Genomic DNA, 20,769 nt, shown 5'->3' with positions numbered 1-20,769 from the left:
ATAAATGTCACTTGGTGTCAAATTTTGCCTGATTTACGCTCCTACAAAGCACCTTGGGATGCTTTTGCTATGTTAAAGGCACTATATAAATGCAAGTTGTTGTTGTGGGGGCACTACTTGTCCATAACCAGCTAGTACAGCACAGATTACCATCTCACAGCGCTGGTCGGATTCCCAACAGGACCACCTTGTACCTTCAGCAATGGCAGTTACGTGGAAGCAGTCCCAGCCCATGGAGACAAGTCTACCAGCTATGGGTCTCAGTAATAAACCCAAGTGGCTGGTCACTACCCTGGAGTATCGCAGAGTTTGACCTTCACATTCTGCACTCATTTTCCAGTTTCACGCTCTTCCTGCAACCCAACACAATTCCCCCAACTCCAGCTCAGTGGCTGGCACTCTCACCTCTAAGTCACAAGCTTAAGGACTTAAGCCGCACTCCAGAAACTTGTAGAAGCATTTTAACAGTCAAGGTGGGGGCAGGGGGTAGTGGGTTTGGGTCGTGGAAGCCCCAAAAAGTGCCCGCGGGTAGGGAACTCGACATGATCCTGCCCACTTCTGGGTTAAACGGGCCGCATATGCAGGCAAGCAGGAAACCCGATGGAGCTGTCGAGTAAGTAATTTAAATATTTAGATATTCAAGTGATTGTGGATTTAACCCAGGTTTCTGGATTAAACAGCTAGCACACAAAATTCAACAAGGGTCAACAAGGCAAGATCACAGCAGGGAGCCATTGTTCAATGAAACTGACAGGCTGGAAAGCCTTTAAACAGTGAAACTGCATAGCTGCTGCCCTGCCTATGTGAAAGGTTTGTGCTCACTTGTTCAGAGAGCAAGACTTCACTGCTTCACAAGTGATTTGCAACTTTTTGGAACTCATATTACCAACCTTGGACATTACTCACCTTGATCGTATCAAAGGCTATCGGGGGTAAATGGGAGTGTGGAATTCGGGACACAAACAGATCAACCATAATTTTATTGAATGGCAGAGAAAACTAGAGGGGCTGAATGGCCTACTTCTGCTCCTAATTTGTATGTTCGTATCCGCATTTCCTTGCTGTCAGCCTTCGCTGCAACGTGGGTCAGCTTATGCAGCTCTACCTGGGACCTCTGATTAAGAACAAGAGGAGCAGAAACACCAGCAACAGGAGCAGCAGCTGCCTTCTCCTCACGCAGCTCCACAGGGCAGAGGAAATGGAGACAGAGATCCAACTTGAAAGAGGAGAGACACTCACCAAACACATGGTCTACAAAGCAGAGGATCAGCTTGCTTGGCATGTCTGAGCACCAGTGCCTAGGCTCAGGCTTTCCCAGCAGCATCCTGGAGCAGCACCTCCTTCACAGTGGACCAGGTGGGCATACATTGCCAGTGGCCATCAAGGTGGATGTCACTGGATGGCCACCACTCCGCCACCACCCACCCCCCCCCGCCCCCCCCCCCCCCCCCCCCCCACATCCCCATTCTCTGTCTGTCCCTGGAGTTGTGCACTCTTTTCACCTCCGAGGAGAGAAAGCAGAGATTTACAAGTGTGAGAAATGGATTGTGAGGAGAGGAGGAAAATGCTGGGAAAGTCAGAGTCTGAGAGTTGGTGCCAAAAAGTGTTATGCCATTCAGCTGTCCTACCCTCATTGGACCTCTTGGGGCACTGTCTCCGGGTTCGAGGGATTGCACTCTTGCTGCTCGATTCCTCGGCCAATTCCATCTGTGCCTGCTTGGTTTGAGAGGCTGGCTTCTTCCTCCCATCTGCGGGAAATAGCACTTCCTCAGTCCCTCCAATCCCACAGCAGGACCTCCAGGCAAGAGTCAGAACCCTGGGGGCAGCATTCCCAGGTCTCTTTTCCATTCCTGTGGTTGCTGAAGCCTAGTAAAGGAGCCTCCAGGCAACAGTGATCATAATAGGATAGAAATTCACATTCACTTTGAGGGTGAGAAGTGTGGATCTAAGACCAGTGTCTTAAACTTAAATAAAGGCAATTACAAGGGTATGAGGACAGAGTTGGCTAAAGTGAACTGGGAAAATAGATTAAAAGGTAGGACAGTAGAGAAGCAGTGGCAGACATTTAAGGAGATATTTCATAACTCCAAGCAAAGATGTGTTCCAGTGACACAGAAAGACTCTATGAGAAGGATGCACCATCTGGGCTAGCTAAGGATAGTATCAAATTGAAAGAAAAAGTGTAAATACTGTGAAGATTAGTGGTAGGTCAGAAGATTGGGCAAAATTTAGAAACCAGCAAAGAATGACTAAAAGTAAGGAGGGAGAAATTAGAGTATGAGAGAAAGCTAGCTAGAAATATAAAAACAGATAGTAAGACTTTCTATAAGTATTTAAAAAGGAAAAGAGTAAAGTGAGTGTTGGTCCCTTAGGGAGTGAGACTGGGGAATTCATAATGGGAAACAAGGAAATGGCAGAAGCACTGAACAGATATTTTGTGTCTGTCTTCACTGTCAAAGACGCAAAACAAATCCCAAGAATACTTGAAAATCAAGAAGTAAAAGGGAGGGAGGAACAATCACAATCACTAGGGAAAAGGTACTGGGAAAACTTAGAACTAAAGGCTGACGAGTCCCCTGGACCTGATGGCCTGCATCCTAGGGGCTTAGAAGAAGTGGCTGCAGAGATAGTAGATGCATTGGTTGTGATCTTCCAAAATTCTCAAGATTCTGGAAAGGTCCCAGCAGACTGAAAAATTACAAATATAAAACCTCTATTCCAGAAAGAAGGGAGACAGAAAACCATAAACTATAGGCCAGTTACCCTAACACCTATCATAGGGAAAATGCTGGAATCCATTATTAAGGAGCTAAGAGCAGAACATTTAGAAAATTGTAATACAATCAGGCAGAGTATGGTTTTGTGAAAGTGAAATCGTGTTTGACTAATTTATTAGAATTCTTTGAGGAAGTAAGAAGCAAGGTGGATAAAGGGGAACTTGCAGATGTGGTGTACTTGGATTTCCAAAAGGCATTTGATAAGGTGCCACATCAAAGGTTAATACACAAAATAAGACTTCATGGTGTAGAGGGTAACATATTAGCATGGAAACAAGACTGGTTAGATAACAAGAAGCAGAGAGTGGGATAAATGGGTCTTTTTTGGTACAATCTATATCAATGACTTGGATGGAGGTATCAAATTTTTTTTAAATTCATTCATGGGATGTGGGCGTCGTTGGCCAGGCCAGCATTTATTGCCCATCCCTAATTGCCCTTGAGAAGGCAGTGGTGAGCTGCCTTCTTGAACCGCTGCAGTCCATGTGGGGTAAGTATACCCACAGTGCTGTTCAGAAAGAAGTTCCAGGATTTTGACCCAGCAACACTGAAGGAATGGCAAAATAGTTCCAAGTCAGGATGGTGTGTGACTTGGATGGGTGGTGGTGGTGTTCCCATTCATTTGCTGTCCTTGTCCTTCTAGTTGGTAGAGGTCGTTGGTTTGGAAGGTGCTGTCTAAGGAGCCTTGGTGCATTGCTGCAGTGCATCTTGTAGATGGTACACGCTACTGCCACTGTGCATCTGTGGTGGAGGGAGTGAATGTTTGTAGATGGGGTGCCAATCAAGCGGGCTGCTTTGTCCTGGATGGTGTCGAGCTTCTTGAGTGTTGTTGGAGCTGCACCCATCCAGGCAAGTGGAGAGTATTCCATCACACTTCTGACTTGTGCCTTGTAGATGGTGGACAGGCTTTGGGGAGTCAGGAGGTGAGTTACTCGCTGCAGGATTCCTAGCCTCTGACCTGCTCTTGTAGCCACAGTATTTATATGGCTACTCCAATTCAATTTCTGGTCAGTGGTAGCCCCTAGGATGTTGATAGTAGGTGATTCAGCGATGGTAATGCCATTGAATGTCAAAGGGAGATGGTTAGATTCTCTCTTGTTGGAGATGGTCATTGCCTGGCACTTGGGTGGCGTGAATGTTACTTGCCACTTATCAGCCCAAGCCTGGATATTGTCCAGGTCTTGCTGCATTTCTACACGGACTGCTTCAGTATCTGAGGAATCACGAATGGTGCTGAACATTGTGCAATCATCAGCGAGCATCCCCACTTCTGACTTTATGACTGAAGGAAGATCATTGATGAAGCAGTTGAAGATGGTTGGGCCTAGGACACTACCCTGAGGAACTCCTGCAGTGATGTCCTGGAGCTCAGATGATTGACCTCCAACAACCACAACCATCTTCCTTTGCGCTAGGTATGACTCCAGCCAGCGGAGGGTTTTCCTCCTGATTCCCATTGACCTCAGTTTTTCAAGGGCTCCTTGATACCATACTCTGTCAAATGCTGCCTTGATGTCAAGGGCAGTCACTCTCACCTCACCTCTTGAGTTCAGCTCTTTTGTCCATGTTTGAACCAAGGCTGTAATGAGGTCAGAAGCTGAGTGGCCCTGGCGGAACCCAAACTGAGCGTCACTGAGCAGTTATTGCTAAACAAGTGCTGCTTGAGGGCACCGTTGATGACACCTTCCATCACTTTACATGATGATTGAGAGTAGGCTGATGGGGCGGTAATTGGCCGGGTTGGACGTGTCCTGCTTTTTGTGTACAGGACATACCTGAGCAATTTTCCACATTGCAGGGTAGATGCCAGTGTTGTAGCTGTACTGGAACAGCTTGGCTAGGGGTGCGGCAAGTTCTGGAGCACAGGTCTTCAGTACTATTACCGGAATATTGTCAGGGCCCATAGCCTTTGCACTATCCAGTGCCTTCAGTCGTTTCTTGATATCACGCGGAGTGAATCGAACTGGCTGAAGTCTGGCATCTGTGATGCTGGGGACTTCAGGAGGAGGCCGAGATGGATCATCAACTCGGCACTTCTGGCTGAAGATTGTTGCAAATGCTTCAGCCTTATCTTTCGCACTGATGTGCTGGGTTCCCCCATCATTGAGGATGGGGATATTTGTTAGTTGTTTAATTGTCCACCACCATTCACGGCTGGATGTGGCAGGACTGCAGAGCTTAGATCTGATCTGTTGGTTATGGGATTGCTTATCTCTGTCTATTGCATGCTGCTTACGCAGTTTGGCATGCAAATATTCCTGTGTTGTAGCTTCACCAGGTTGACACCTCATTTTGAGGTATGCCTGGTGCTGCTCCTGGCATGCCCTCCTGCTCTCTTCATTGAACCAGGGTTGGTCTCCTGGCTTGATGGTAATGGTAGAGTGGGGGATATGCCGGGCCATGAGGTTACAGATTGTGGTTGAGTACAATTCTGCTGCTGCTGATGGCCCACAGCGCCTCATGGATGCCCAGTTTTGCATTGCTAGATCTGTTTGAAATCTATCCCATTTAGCACGGTGATAGTGCCACACAACACAATGGACGGTATCCTCAATGTGAAGGCGGGACTTCGTCTCTACAAGGACTGTGTGGTGATCACTCCTACCAATACTGTCACGGACAGATGCATCTGCGGCAGGCAGATTGGTGAGGACGAGGTCAAGTATGTTTTTCCCTCATGTTGGTTCCCCCACCACCTGCCGCAGACCCAGTCTAGCAGCTATGTCCTTTAGGACTCGGCCAGCTCAGTCTGTAGTGATGCTACCGAGCCACTCTTGATGATGGACATTGAAGTCCCCCACCCAGAGTACATTCTGTGCCCTTGCCACCCTCAGTGCTTCCTCCAAGTGTTGTTCAACATGGAGGAGTACTGACTCATCAGCTGAGGGAGGGCAGTAGCTGGTCATCAGCAGGAGGTTTAGAGAGAGATACAGCACTGAAAGGTTTCCTTGTCCATGTTTGATCTGATGCCATGAGACATGGGGTCCAGAGTCGATGGTGAGGACTCCCAGGGCAACTCCCTCCCTACTGTACACCACTGTGCCGCCACCTCTGGTGGGTCTGTCCTGCAGGTGGGACAGGACATACCCGGGGATGGTGATTGCAGTGTCTGGGACATTTGTCTGTAAGGTATGATTCCGTGAGTATGACTATGTCAGGCTGTTGCTTGACTAGTCTGTGGGACAGCTCTCCCAACTTTGACACAAACCCCCAGATGTTAGTAAGGAGGACTTTGCAGCGTCGTCAGGGCTGGGTTTGCCGTTGTCGTTTCCAGTGCCTAGGTCGATGCCGGGTGGTCCGTCCTGTTTCATTTCTTTTTATTGACTTCGTAGCGGTTAAATACAACTAAGTGGCTTGCTAGGCCATTTCAGAGGGCATGTAAGAGTCTGGAGTCACATGTAGGCCAGACCGGGTAAGGACAGCAGATTTCCTTCCCTAAAGGACATTAGTGAACCTGATGGGTTTTTACAACAATCGACAATGGTTTCATGGCCATCATTAGACTAGCTTTTTAATTCCTTCTGCTGTGGTGGGATTTGAACCCATGTCCCCAGAGCAATACCCTGGATCTCTGGGTTACTAGTCCAGTGACAATACCACTACACCACCACCTCCCCTCAATGTATGGTTGCTAAATTTGATGGTGACACAAAGATAGGTAGGAAAGTCTGTTATCAAGAGGACATAAAGAGTCTACAAAGGGATTTAGAAAGGTTAAGCAAGTGTGCAAAAATTTGGCAGATGGTGTACAATGTGGGCAAATGTGAACTAGTCCACTTTGGCAGTAAGAATATAAAAGTATATTTGAATACAAGAACACAAGAAATCAGAGCAGGAGTTGACCATATGGCCCATCGAGCCTGCTCCACCATTCAATACGATTATGGCTGATCTTAGGCTTCACTTTCTCTTTCCTACCCATATCCCTTGATTTCCTGAGACACCAAAAATCTATCTATCCCAGCCTTAAATGTATTCAACAATGGAGCATCCACAGCCCTCTGGGGTAGAGAATTCCAAGATTCGCAATGCTTTGAGTGAAGTAATTTCTCCTCATCTCAATCCTAAATGATCAGCCCCTTATCCTGGGACTGGGTCCCCATGTTTTAGATTCCTTGACCAGCGGAAACAATCTGTGTCTACACTGTCAAGCCCTTTTAGAATCTTGTATGTTTCAATGAGATCACCTCTCATTCTTCTAAACTCCAGGGAATATAGGCCCAATTTACTCAGCCTCTCATCATAGGACAACTCCCTCATCCCAGGGACCAATTTAGTAAATCTTCACTGCATTGACTCCAATGCAAATATATCCTTTCTTAAATGTGGAGACCAAAACTGCAGATAGTATTCCAGATGTGCTCTCACCAAAACCCTGTACAATTGTAGCAAGATTTCTTTATTCCTTTGCTCCAATCCCCTTGCAATAAAGGCCAACATGCCATTTGCCTTCCTAAGTGCTTGCTGTCTCTGCATGCTAACTTTCTGCATTCCTTGAATGGAGAGAAACTACAGAAGTCTACGGTACAGCGGGATCTCGATGTCCTGGTACATGAATCAGAAAAAGCTAGTATGCAGCCACAGTAAGTGATCAGGAAGGCAAATGGAATGTTCTTATTTATTGCAAGGGGAATTGAGTATAAAAGTAGGGTAGTGTAGCTGCAGCTATACAGGGCCTCAGTTGGGACTGCATCTGGAGTATCGTGTCGAGTTTTAGTCTCCTTACTTAAGAAAGGATATAATTGCATGAGAAGCTGTTCAGAGAAGGATCATACGACTGATTCCTGGGATGGGGAGTGGGGGGTGGTGGGGGGCTTGTGTTATGAGGTTGGACCTATACCCATTGGAGTTTAGAAGAATGCGAGGTGATCTTAATGAAACATATAAGATCCTGAGGGGACTTGACAGGGAGGATGTTTCCCTTCGTGGGGGAGTCTAGAATTAGGGGACGCAGTTTAAAAATTAGGAGTCTCCAATTAAAGACTGAGATGAGGAGAAATCTTTTCTCTCAGAGGGTTGTCAGTCTGTGGAATTCTCTTCCCCAGAGAGCAGTGGAGGCTGGGTCATTGAATATATTCAAGACTGAGTTAAGATAGATTTTTGATTTGACAAAGGAGTCAGGGTTATGGGGGGGGTGGGGGGGGGTGGGATAGACAGGGAAGTGGAGTTAAGGCCACAATCCGAGCAGCCATGATCTTATCGAATATCCGAGCAGGCTCAAGGGGCCGAATGGCCTACTCCTGCTCCTGTGTTTCATCAGGTGAGATTTTAAACTGAGGGACACCTGCTCTCTCTTATAGGTGGACGTAAAAGATCCCATGGCCATCCCTCTCAAAGAGAGCATGGGAGTTCCCCCCAGTGTCCTGGACCAATATTTATCTCTCAGTCAACTTCACAAAAAGATTGATCTGGTTATTATCACACTGCTGTTTGTGGGAGCTTACTGTGAGCAAATTGGCTGCTGTGTTTCCTATATTACAACACTGACTGCACTTCAAAAGTACTTCTTTTATTCGTTCATGGGATGTGGGCATCGCTGGCTAGGCCAGCATTTATTGCCCATCCCTAATTGCCTTTGAGAAGGTGGTGGTGAGCTGCCTTTTAAAAACCGCTGCAGTCCCTGGGGGTAGGTACACCCACAGTGCTGTTAGGAAGGGAGTTCCAGGATTTTGACCCAGCGACAGTGATGGAATGACGATATAGTTCCAAGTTAGGATGGTGTGTGACTTGGAGGGGAACTTGCAGGTGGTGGTGTTCCCATGCATCTGCTGCCCTTGTCCTTCTAGTTGGTAGAGGTCACCGGTTTGGAAGATGCTGTTGATGGAGCCTTGGTGAGTTGCTGCAGTGCATCTTGTAGATGGTACACACTGCTGCCACTGTGCGTCGGTAGTGGAGGGAGTGAATGTTTGTAGATGGGGTGCCAATCAAGCGGGCTGCTTTGTCCTCGATGGTGTCGAGCTTCTTGAGTGTTGTTGGAGCTGCACCCAGCCAGGCAAGTGGAGAGTATTCCATCACACTCCTGACTTTGCCTTGTAGATGGTGGACAGGCTTTAGGGAGTCAGGAGGTGAGTTACTCACGACAGAATTCCCAGCCTCTGACCTGTTCTTGTAGCCACAGTATTTCTGTGGCTGGACCAGTTCAGTTTCTGGTCAATGGTAAATCCCAGGATGTTGATAGTGGAGGATTCAGCGATGGCTGAATCATTGGCTGTAAAGCACTTTGGAACATCCTGAGGTTCTGAAAGATACTATATCAATGCAACTTCTCCCTTTAACGCTACAGAATTTTTTCAATAACCTGTCATCCCTCCATTCAACCATTATGTTCATTGGAGCGTGAGGATTATTTGGAGCACGTTTCTCTTATTGTGTTCACTGGATGTTGACAGTAATGGACAGGTATTGTGTAGTAAGGGAGGGTCACAGGTTTAGTGGCACCAGAACTGAAGGGTGGGTTTTTCCATCAGTTTCATTTAGTGACTTGTTTTTAATTAACTGCAGCATCTACTCATGGAGAGCGAAGATCACGGTGGGATCGATGGGGGTTCTCGCGAATGAGGAGAGACAAGGCAATATCACAACCCAATATCTCGCTGGCTGTAGCCTCTGAAGAAGATTCAGTGCTCTATCAAAGGAGTGTTTCAGGTATTGTAGAGGGAGCTTTACTCTGTATCTAACCCCGTTTTTTTTTAAAATAAGGTGGCCTTTATACCCCAGGCCCCTTTTATGTATTTTATGTCGAGGGGGCCTTTATATTATCGGGCCCCTTTATATTCATTTTAAAATGACTTTATTAAAAAACAGATAAATAATACAAAACTCAAATCAAAATGCCATTCTCAGTGTCAATGATGCACTCCAGCCCCTGCGGTGCCCACTCGTCGCGGAAGTATCTAACCCTGTTTTTTTCTTTTCTTTTTAGTGGCCTTTATACCCCAGGCCCATTTTATACATTTTATGTCGAGGAGGCCTTTATTCCTCAGGCCCCCCTTTATATACATTTTATAAAAATAACGTTATTTTAAAAAAGCAGATAAATAAAAAAAAACTCAAATTAAAATGCCATTCTCAGTGTCAACGATGCACTCCAGCCCCTGCGGTGCCCACCGGTCGCGGAAGGCCTTAAGCGTACCGGCGGACACCACATGCTCCTTCTCCAGGGACTCCTGGGCGTGAACGTAACCGCGGAAGAGGGGCAGGCAATCAGGGCGGATGGACCACCCGACGGCCCGCAGCCTGGACCTGTGAATTGCCACCTTGGCCAGGCCCAGGAGCAGACCGACGAGGAGATCCTCCTCCTGGCCCACGCCCCTCCGCACCGAGTGCCCAAAGATCAGGAGCGTGGGACTGAAGTGCAGCCAGAACTTGAGGAGCAGCCCCTTCAGATACTCAAATAGGGGCTGCAACCTCGCACACTCCGTATAAACATGGAACACGGACTCGTCCAGGCCGCAGAAATTACAGGTGGCCTGGGACTCCGTGAACCTATTGAAAAGTCTATTGCACAGGACTGCCCTGTGCAGCACCCTCCACCCCAGGTCCCCGATGTAAAGGGGAGGACTCCCGCAAACAGAGTCCTCCATCGGGGTTTCCCCTTGCCGCCAGATGGCAACGCGGACTGCCAGGGCGTGTCCGGCCAGTTGACGAGGGCGAGGAAGTGGAGAGTGTGCAGGAGCAGCCTGTACAGGAAACCCCTCCGCGCCGATTGGAATGGCACGGAGGGCATTTCCGAGAGGTGGCTCGGGTTGTGCGGCACCGGCAGTGAGGGGCATTCGGGGGCTTTGGCTACTCCTCCGCCCGCCGGTCCATCCCTGGAGTCAGCCGCCCGGACAGCCAAAGCGTTCTCCTCCGCCGGCGGGGAAGCGCCCTGACTGGAGGCGACCATGTTCCAGACTCGGAAAAGATCCCGGTAAAAGACAGGCAACTCCCTCAGAGAGGCGCAGCTAACGGTCTCCGCCGGGAGCTGCGTGTCGTCTTGAAGGCAGTGACACTGGCGGAAAAAATACGTCGCCAGCGCACACCATCTGGGAGGACGCTCGACGTACAGGTATCTCTGCAGGGTCCGAAGGCGGAGAGTCGCAGCCTGGGTGCGGACGCACACCAGCGATTGGCCGCCCTCCTCGATCAGGAGACTCAGGACCGCGGCAGAGACCCAGTGTTTCCTCTTGCCCCAGAAGAAATCGATAAGTTTCTTCTGGATCTTGGTGGCAAATACAGGGGGCGGGGCCAAAGTGACCAACCTGTACCATAGCATCAAGGCCACCAGTTCGTTTATGACAAGCGCTCGGCTCCTGTAGGAAAGCACTCGGAGCAGTCCTGTCCAGCGCCCAGCCAAGTGATGTCTTTCGCCTCCAATTTCTGCCAGTTTGCCGGCCAGGCTTCCTCAGCGGGGCTAAGGTGGACTCCCAGATAGAGGAGGTGCCTGGTGCTCCACGCAAAAGGTGTCAACTCGTCCGGCAGGGAGTCCACCCGCCACTGACCTACCAGGAGACTGGAACATTTCTCCCAATTGATCCTTGCGGAGGACGCGGCAGAAAAGGTCTGCTGGAAGTCGCGCATCCTCCGCAAGTCAACGGAATCTGTGACCGTGAGGCGCACTTCATTGGCGTAAGCCAAGAGGATGACCCGCATGGCCAGCTCACACAGAGCCAATCCCGTCAACCTCCTGCAAAGCAGGCACAGGAACGGCTCCACACAGATGGTAAACAATTGGCCGGACATGGGGCATCCCTGACGCACTCATCGAGTCATAGAGTCGTACAGCATAGAAACAGGCCCTTCGGCCCACTGCGTCCATGCCGACCATAATGCCTATCTATACTAATCCCACCTGCCTGCATTGATTCCATATCCCTCTATGCCTTGCTCATTCAAGTACCTGTCCAGATGCCTCTTAAATGTCGCGACTGTTCCTGCCTCCACCACCTCCTCTGGCAGCTCATTCCAGATACCCACTATTCTTTGTGTGAAAAATTTACCCCTTTGATCCCCTTCAAACTTCCTCCCTCTCACCTTAAATCTATGCCCTCTAGTTTTAGTCACCCCGACCATGGGAAACAGACTCTGTCTATCTACCCTATCTATGCCTCTCATAATTTTATATCCCTCTATCATGTCCCCTCTCAGCCTCCTTCGCTCCAGGGTAAACAGACCCAGCCTATCCAATCTCTCTTTATAAATCAAGCCCTCCAAACCAGGCAACATCCTTGTGAATCTTTTCTGCACCCTCTCTAGCTTAATCACATCTTTCCTGTAGTGCGGTGACCAGAACTGCACACAGTATTCCAAATACGGCCGAACCAACGTTATGTACAACTGTAACATGACGTCCCAACTCTTGTACTCAATGCCTCGGTCGATGAAGGCAAGCATGCCATAGGCCTTCTTCACCACCCTGTCTCCCTATGTTGCCACTTTCAGGGAACTATGTACTTGCACCCCAAGGTCTCTCTGTTCATGAACACTCCCCAGGGCCCTGCCATTCACTGTATCTGTCCTGCCCTAGTTTAACTTCCCAAAATGCATCACCTCGCACTTGTTTGCATTAAATTCCATTTGCCAATCCCTTGCCCACTTTCCCAATTTATCTATACCCTGTTGTAACCTTAGACAACCTTCTTCACAGTCCACTATACCACCAATTTTGGTGTCATCTGCAAACTTACTAATCATGCCCCCTACATTCACATCCAGATCATTAATATATATGACAAACAACAGAGGGCCCAGCACTGATCCCTGCTGCACACCACTGGTCACTGGCCTCCAATCTGAAAATCAACCCTCCACTACCACCCTCTGCCTCCTATCACCAAGCCAATTTTGTATCCACTTTGCTAGCTCACCCTGGATCCCATGTGTTCGAACCTTCTGGACCAGCCTACCATGCGGGACCTTGTCAAAGGCCTTGCTAAAGTCCATGTAGACAACGTCCTTCGCCCTGCCCTCGTCAATTCTCTTGGTCACCTTCTCGAAAAACTCAATCAAATTCGTGAGACATGATTTCCCACGCACAAAGCCATGCTGACTATCCCTAATCAGACCATGCCTTTCCAGATGCAAATAAATCCTGTCTCTCAGAATCCCTTCCAATAACTTTCCCACCACTGATGTAAGGCTCAATGGCCTGTAGTTCCCTGGCTTATCCCTGCTGCCCTTCTTAAATAAAGGCACAACATTAGCTAAATTCCAGTCTTCCGGTACCTCACCCATGGCTAACGATGATACAAAAATCTCTGCCAGGGCCCCAGCAATCTCCTTCCTTGCTTCCCATTGCACCCTAGGATACACCTGGTCAGGCCCGGGGGATTTAACCACCTAATGCACTTCAACACCTCCAACACCTACTCCTTTGTAATGTTGATATGCTCCAGGATATCGGTGTTTCCTCCCTTGAACTCACTAGCTTCCATGACCTTCTCCACAGTAAATACAGAAGTATTCATTTAAGACCTCGCCCATTTCCTGTGGCTTCACACATAGATTACCACACTCATCCTTAAGGGGACCCACTCTCTCCCTCGCTGCCCTTTTACTCTTAATATACTTAGAGAATCTTTTAGGATTCTCCTTTATCTTATCCGCCAGGGAAATCTCATGGCCCCTTTTCACCCTCCTAATTTCCTTCTTAAGCGTAGTCCTACATCCCCTATACTCCTCGAGGGACTCGCTTGATCCCAGCTGCCTATACCTGACATATGCCTCCTTCTTTGTCCTAGCCAGACCCTCAATATCCTTCGTCAACCAAGGTTCCCTAAACTTGCCAGCCTTGCCCTTCCATCTAACAGGAACATTCCGGCCCTGATCTCTTCCTATCTCACTTTTAAAAGCCTCCCACTTGCCAGACATCCCTTTACCTGTAAACAGCCTCTCCCATTCAACTTTTGAGAGTTCCTGTCTGATGCCATCGAAATTAGCCTTCCCCCAATTTAGGACTTCAACCTGAGGACCAGTCCTATCCTTTTCCATAACTATCTTGAAGCTGGTAGAGTTATGGTCACTGGTCCCAAAGTGCTCCCCCACTGACACATCAACCACCTGCCCAGCCTCATTTCCTAAGAGGAGGTCGAGTGTAGCCCCTTCTCTAGTAGGGCCATCCACATACTGCTTCAGAAAACTATCCTGGACACAGTTTACAAATTCTTCCCCATCTGATCCCTTAGCTCTAAGGCAGTTCCAGTCAATATTAGGGAAGTTAAAACCACCTACTATTACAACCCTATAATTCCTACACCTATCTGTGATTTCCCTACATATATGCTCCTCCAATTCCCTCTGATTATTGGGGGGCCTATAGTATAATCCCAACAAAGTTCCACCCATATGGCCTTGCTGGATGTTCCCCCCCGGGATATCCGCTCTAAGTACTACTGTGATGTCCTCCCTAATCAATAATGCAACTCCCCCTCCTCTCTTACCTCCACTTCCGTCACGCCTCTCCCAAAGCGAAGGGGCGCCATCAAAGACCCGTTAGCTTTGACCAGACACTCTGCAGCGGTGTATAAAAGTCGGACCCAGGCCGCAAAATGCGGCCTGAGTCCGAAAGCAGGCAGAGTCCCGAAAAGGTATACATGATCCACCCTGTCGAACGCCTTCTCCTGATCGAGGAAGAGAAAGGCAACTGACAGACCAGTCCTCTGGGAAAGATGGATCAGATCCCAGACCAGGTGAATGTTGTCCTGGATGAACTGACCTGGGACCGTGTCGGACTGGTCGGGTGGATCATGTGGGCCAGCACGAAGCCCAGGAGGGCAGACAAAGCCCGGGCAAAGATCTTGTAATCCGTGCTGAGAAGGGTGACCGGACACCAGTTTTTAAGCAGGTGGAGATCGCCCCTCTTCGGCAGCAGGACGATGACCGCCCTGCGCCATGAGAGGGGCATCTCCCCGGTCGCCAGGCTTTCCCCCAGGACCCGCGTGTAATTGTCCCCCAGGACTTCCCAGGACGCCCTGAGGAACTCCAGGGTCAGCCCATCCAGCCCCGGGGATTTGCCCCTCGAGAGCTGGTGGAGGGTGCCTGTCAGCTCCGCCAATGTGAGCGGAGCCTCCAATCCTTCGACGTCCTCCCGGCTGACCTGTGACAGGTCCTCCCACAAAACTCTGGGCGCATCCTCGCTGGACAGATTCAGAGAGAACAACACACTGTAATAGGTATGGACCAGGAGACCCATTCCCTCTGGATCCGAGATGGAGGATCCGTCGTCGGCCAGCAACTCAACGAGCTGCTTACAGACCCCCCACCATTTTTCCAGTGAGTAGAAGAAGGGTGAGGCGCAGTCCAAATCTTCCAGGATCTGGATCCACAGCCTCACGTACGCACCTTGGGACTCTATGAGCTGCAGGTCCCTCAGCACACCCTTCTCTTTGTATGCCTGCCATCGGGCTGGGTCCGCGACGGCATGACCGAGGCGGGACTCCAAGTCGAGCACCTCCCTCTCTAAATGCCTGTTCTCGGCTTCCCGTCTCTTGGTCGACCCCTTCGCATAGACCTGACAGAAGACGCAGATGTGAGTCTTGCCCACATCCCACATTGGCTCAAGGAGGGGAAGCCCCCCTGCTTCCTTCTCCAGTCGGCCCAGGATCGACGGAATGTGTCCCAGAATCGCTCGTCCTCCAGCAGCCGGTTGTTAAAGTGCCAGTACGCGTACCCCGCCCGTATGCAGAGCGGAGTGAACTCCACTCACACCAGGCGGTGGTCCGAGCACGGCACCAGCCGCATGGAGGCTGCCGAGACGCGGGAGACATAAGCCTGTGAAATGTAGAGGCGGTCGATTCGGGACCCTCCTCCTCCAGACCTCCATGTGAAGGCGCTGGAGTCGGGATGGAGATTCTGCCAGACTTCCGCCAAGTTGAGGGAGCTGATCAGTCCCCTCAACTTCTCCACTGATGCTTGCCGCGCTGGGGACCGGAGCGATCCCCCACCTCAAGGATGCAGTTAAAATCCCCCCCGAGGATGATGCACTCGCCGCTATCGATGGAGCTCAAGACAGCGGACACTTCTTCAAAGAAGCGCGCTTGCAACGTGCCGGGCCTGGGCGCGTACACGTTCACAAACTGAATCGGCGTGATACCCAGGCGAACGGCAAGGTGGAGCAAACGACCCGGCACTAGCTCCTTGACCCCCAAGATCTCCGGCTGAAAAGTCGGGGCCAACAAGATAGCCACCCCACTAGAAATAGGGGTGAGGTGACTCAGGTAGACCCCACCCTACCACTCCAGGAGCCAGGTGGCTTTGTCTCCCTGAATGGTGTAGGTTTCCTGCAGAAAGCTCACCGCATATCTCCCTTCCCTGAGGACTGAGAGATTGTGAAATCTGCGGTGAGACCTGTTGCTGCCGTTGATGTTAAGGCTGGCTATGGTTATCATCATGTCAAAGGTACTTCAAAACCATCACCAACACCTCACTGTGAGGAGGGAATGGAAGTAGACCTGGACCTCCACTGCCCCAGCAACCCATTGAGGAACGCATTTAATTGGCGCTTCTCAACCAGTTTCACAGCCGCGCCCTTCCCCGCTTTCTTGAGGGCGGCACGGATGGACTGGATGATCAGCGCCAGATTCGGCCAAGGGCCGAGGGCCAGCTGAACTTTATTGCAGCAACCCCTACATGCTGCAAGGAAATCCCGGAATTCCGCCATGGGGATGAGAGGAGACTTGGTGGGAGGCACGAAGGACTCCACCACCTCACTGGCGATGGAATCAAGATTGTCCTCCGTGCCCCACATCGAGTCCCCATCCTCCTCCCGGTCGTCACCGCCAATGGCCGACACACCCACCGCACAGCGGGGCGGACGTCCCCCAGGATCGATGGTGGAGGAGCCCTCTCTGAGTTTTTCTATGAAACTGGAGCCTATGGGCATCAGCGGTTCAGGACCCCCCTCCACCTGCATCGCCAGGCCTGTGAGCGGTCCAGGGGAGACGGAAATTCCCAACTCCAGAAATTCAACCAGAGCCGAGACTAGAGGTGGAGAGAGGAGGCCATCTCCTGCCCCATCAGCACCCACAGGTCCAGCAGATGGGGCAACATTTTCAGTTATAATTGGGTCGGGTATGTCCTGGTGCAGAGTGAATTTTAGCTGGGAGGGCAGAGCCTTTAGGGCCTCGCCCTCCACTCCATTCAGGACACCTAACCCAGTGGCAGAAAGGGAAGCGTCCCCAGGCTCCCCCACTACAAGCAGGGCTTCACTTGCTCCCTCAGGAGGGGCCACATGTATAGGGGTCTCCCCCTCCCCTCCATCCTGAGGGGTAGGGAGCGTCTGCCCAGGCTTTACAGACTTGATGTTAGTGGTGGCAGGGGAACCTGGGGACCCGAAACAGGAGACAGCTCCCCGACAACAGATGGGCCCTGCACCACCTCTGTGGAGGGGTGCCTTCTCCTCTTTTTCCCAGTTGGGCGCAGAGGCTCAGAGACCTCCATGTCATCAGAGGCCTCCGCCTCCGCACCCTCCTTTTTTTTTAAGTTATCCTGGGCCTGAGCCCAGCCCTGGGACAGGTGGATTCCCTGGGAACGGGCAATGGGCTGAGCTCAGGCTGGGGTTGTGTCATGGTGTCCAGGGGACACGCCTCTTGCTGTTTATTTTTCTTCCGTGTCTTTCTTCCACCCAGACGGGCACCCCCCACCCCGCTGGAGGCCGTGAAAACCACAACCTTTGGAACCGACTGAACGGTGTCTGTAGGAGGTGTAGGGGGAGTGGGAGGAGGTGCAGTGGCGTCACCCTGGGCCGTCAACGTGCAGTTGGCGGCCAGGAGGTTGGGGCAGTTCTTACGAATGTGCCCCACCCTCTTGCAGACATGGCACCGCACCCCGTCCGAGGTCCAGAAGACACGGTAGGCCCTCCCCAGAACTCCACACCGAGGTGGCCCTCCAAGACCTCCTCCCGCGCTAGCTGCATAAAACGCTGGTGGCGGAAGGAGTAGACATGCCGGAGGCTGTTTTCCTGAAGGCAGAGCGGGACTGCAGTGATCCCCAGATGGTGCAGGTGGGGGAGGAGGAACTCACTGGGAATGAAGGGTGGGACGTTTGATAACATTATCCACTGTGCGATGACCCCCAGAGGGTCCACTGGCAGTAAGGTCCCCCCCCCCCACAGTGAGCCCCTTACTCAGGGCCAGGGACACGGCCCGCTCGGTCTTCAGGAAGAAAACAGCCTTCCCATACATCTTTGAGGTTGCCAGAATGGCCGAGGGGCCGACAACCCCGGCCATTGTCTTTACGCAGGCCTCTATAGACATGTTGGGAGTGGGGATAGTTCTTTACCCCATGGCCAGATGTTATTAATTTAAAGGGTGATGGGGTCCCATGAGTGACCACAGAGGCTGCAGCCGCTTGAGTGTTTGAGGACCCTGCCACCGGTGATGGAGGGCTTGCCATGGGTTCAAGAGCCACGCCCAGCCCCAATAGTAGGCCCAACAATTACGAAGTTTGCAAGAAAAGGGAAAAAAAAGAATAAAGCAATAATTATAAACTGAATAATAAACAAATAAATTAGGGGAGAGGCTGTTGGAGTGCAAAGGAAAGAGACAGGCTGGGAGCGATGGCTTGGCTATGGTGTTGTGGTGAGCACAACAAACAGTCTCTGAAAAAACTTCCTTGTTTTCCAGTCTTCTGTTCTTCCGATTAGGGAAGGCGTCTTCACCTGAGTCAGCTCAAAACTGCCCAGACACTATCCTTCTTCTGTTCTTTCCTTAGCAAGGCAGCTCCTGATGACCCAGGCTGGGGAATTGGGGTGGGGAATGAGCTTGCCTGTGTGCTTAGTGAAAATGTACAGCTCCTTTAGGAATTGGTAGCCCCACTCCTTGTTGTTCCAGCCTCTGCAACCTCCCCCAACAGTCCAATACAGAGAAAGCTTCAGGTACTTCTCACCCACCTCCAAACACAGCCTGATTGGAAAGTCTCTTGCGGTAAAATGTTTTTGAAAAACTGTAGCACTTGCTTCTCCAGTGGCAGCTACTCTCCCCAGCAGAAACTCCTCCAACTGACTGACTGCAGCAGTCAGCAGCACCTCGTTGCTGCAATCAGCACTCAGCACCTGCAATCAGGCAGCAGCCAACCCCGTGCTATACCTGTCCTGCGAGTGTTTGATGGGGACAGTCAAGAGGGTGCTTTACTCTGTATCTAACCCCATGATGTACCTGCCCTGGGTGTGTTTGATGGGACAGTGTAGAGGGAGCTTTACTCTGTATCTAACCTGTGCTGTACCTGCCCTGGGAGATAGAGTTTTAGTTCCAGTACACTGTGTTTCCCTGTGTGTGGGTGTGGGTCGGTATTTTTAGATTCTGTGCGTTGGTTACAGTTCCCAACTCTGGTTGACTATGTACCTGGAGGTTTCATGACTGGATCGCTAACCACCCGACCCAGTCAAACAGCTTTTGTTCCCACCTCTGATTATTTTGTAATTTTTAAACAAAAATGTTCAAGGTAATTGAAAAGACCCACAATATTTCTGAACACCCTGTCACGTTTCTCCTGGGTGTTTCTGCAGCAGTGTCCTGGAGATTAATTATTTCCTGGAGAGCCTGGGTCAGACTTGAAGGGTTAATAATCCTTGCCTGGGACCGTGGGTCCTGTATTTTTAGTTTCTGTGTGTTGGTTCATTTTGTCAGAATGTGCATTTAACTTGACGAGGTTTCTTTTTGATTGTGTTCACAGACTTCCCTCCTGTCTTCCATGTTAAACTTAAAGATCAGATGCTGCTTGAAGGTGACCCCCTGACCCTCTGCAGTTTACCAGCGGGAAGCCCAACACCCAGTGTCACCTGGTTAAAAGGTCAGTTTTTGTGACTCGTTCACCTGACATCACCTTCTCATTGAACGCCATGACACTGTCAATGTGAGGTCATATTCCCCTCATTATGATCTCACATCCAGTCACTGCGATTTCACAAATCCCTGTCGCTGCGATGTCACAACTCTGTCACTGCGATGTCACATCCTGTTACTGCGATGTCACAACTCTGTCACTGCGATGTCACATCCTGTCACTGCGATGTCACTGCGATGTCACAACTCTGTCACTGCGATGTCACATCCTGTCACTGCGATGCCACAACTCCGTCACTGTGATGTCACATCCTGTCACTCTGGTGTCACCTTCTGTCGCTATGATGTCACATCCTGTCACTCTGCCTTATCCACATTTTGCCTACTTTTCTCTTTCAGACCAGAGGTTGCTTGTGTCCGATGACCGGGTTAAGATTGTCTCCTGTGTTGATGGCCGGCAGCTAGTGACCGTACTGAAGACCTCAAAAAAGGACGTTGGCATCTACGAGTGTGCAGCTACCAACCCGTTGGGCACAGCCAGCTGCTCCTGCACTGTGTCCCTCGCTCGTAAGTGCCCAATTAGAAGTGGGTAATCACGGCAGAGTGGTGGGAATGTGCTCCAGTTCCCACAATCACTGGACTTTCACTGGATGTTCGGTCCCTGGGATCTGCACAACTAGTTTCAATTGCCAGAATCAGTCGGAAAGGAATTTTGCAGAATATTATTTTCCCTTATTGGCCCTGGGTATTTTCCTCGGTGCTTTTAGTCTCTTCCAGGAGATCACACGGATATTGTCGGGATGGGAGGGTGTGGTGGCGAGGCTGGAGAGGGTAGAAATGTTTAGTCAGGATGCTCTGGTCATTGTGGTCTCTTTTCCCACTCACCAGTTTTGCCTAAATATAAGATAGTCACAAACAAATCCAATCGGGAATTCAGGAGAAACTTCTTTACCCAGAGAGTGGTGAGAATGTAGAACCTGCTACTACAGGGAGTGTTTGAGGTGAATAGTGTAGATACACTTAAGGGGAAGCTGGATAAGCACATGAAGGAAAAATGAATAGAATGGTATGTTGATAGGGTGAGATGAGGTAGAGTGGGAGGAGGCTCGTGTGGAGCATAAACACATGAGCCAGTTGGGTCGAATGGCCTGTTCCTGTGCCGTGGACTGAATGTAATGCTATGATATATTTACCCAGGGCCGGGACACGATGGCCCGATCCCTCTGGAATCTTCA

The 20,769-nt window shown here is 50.3% G+C and overlaps 1 protein-coding gene across 1 annotated transcript in view; it reads left to right on the top strand.

Annotated features, from left to right (window-relative positions):
• Nucleotides 1-20,769, top strand: part of spega (striated muscle enriched protein kinase a) — a 684,640-nt gene that overhangs the window by 629,954 nt on the left and 33,917 nt on the right. Inside the window, exons 36-38 of the mRNA XM_068034685.1 lie at nucleotides 9,279-9,422; nucleotides 19,425-19,541; nucleotides 19,934-20,101. Of these exons, the coding sequence (XP_067890786.1) occupies nucleotides 9,279-9,422; nucleotides 19,425-19,541; nucleotides 19,934-20,101 (429 nt within the window). The remainder of the gene's footprint in view (nucleotides 1-9,278; nucleotides 9,423-19,424; nucleotides 19,542-19,933; nucleotides 20,102-20,769) is intronic.

This window comes from Heterodontus francisci, chromosome 7 (assembly GCF_036365525.1).
Source record: "Heterodontus francisci isolate sHetFra1 chromosome 7, sHetFra1.hap1, whole genome shotgun sequence".
In the NCBI taxonomy this organism is placed as follows: domain Eukaryota; kingdom Metazoa; phylum Chordata; class Chondrichthyes; order Heterodontiformes; family Heterodontidae; genus Heterodontus; species Heterodontus francisci.
Note: the sequence above shows the minus strand (reverse complement) of the source record. Positions and strands in the feature narration are given on the sequence as shown.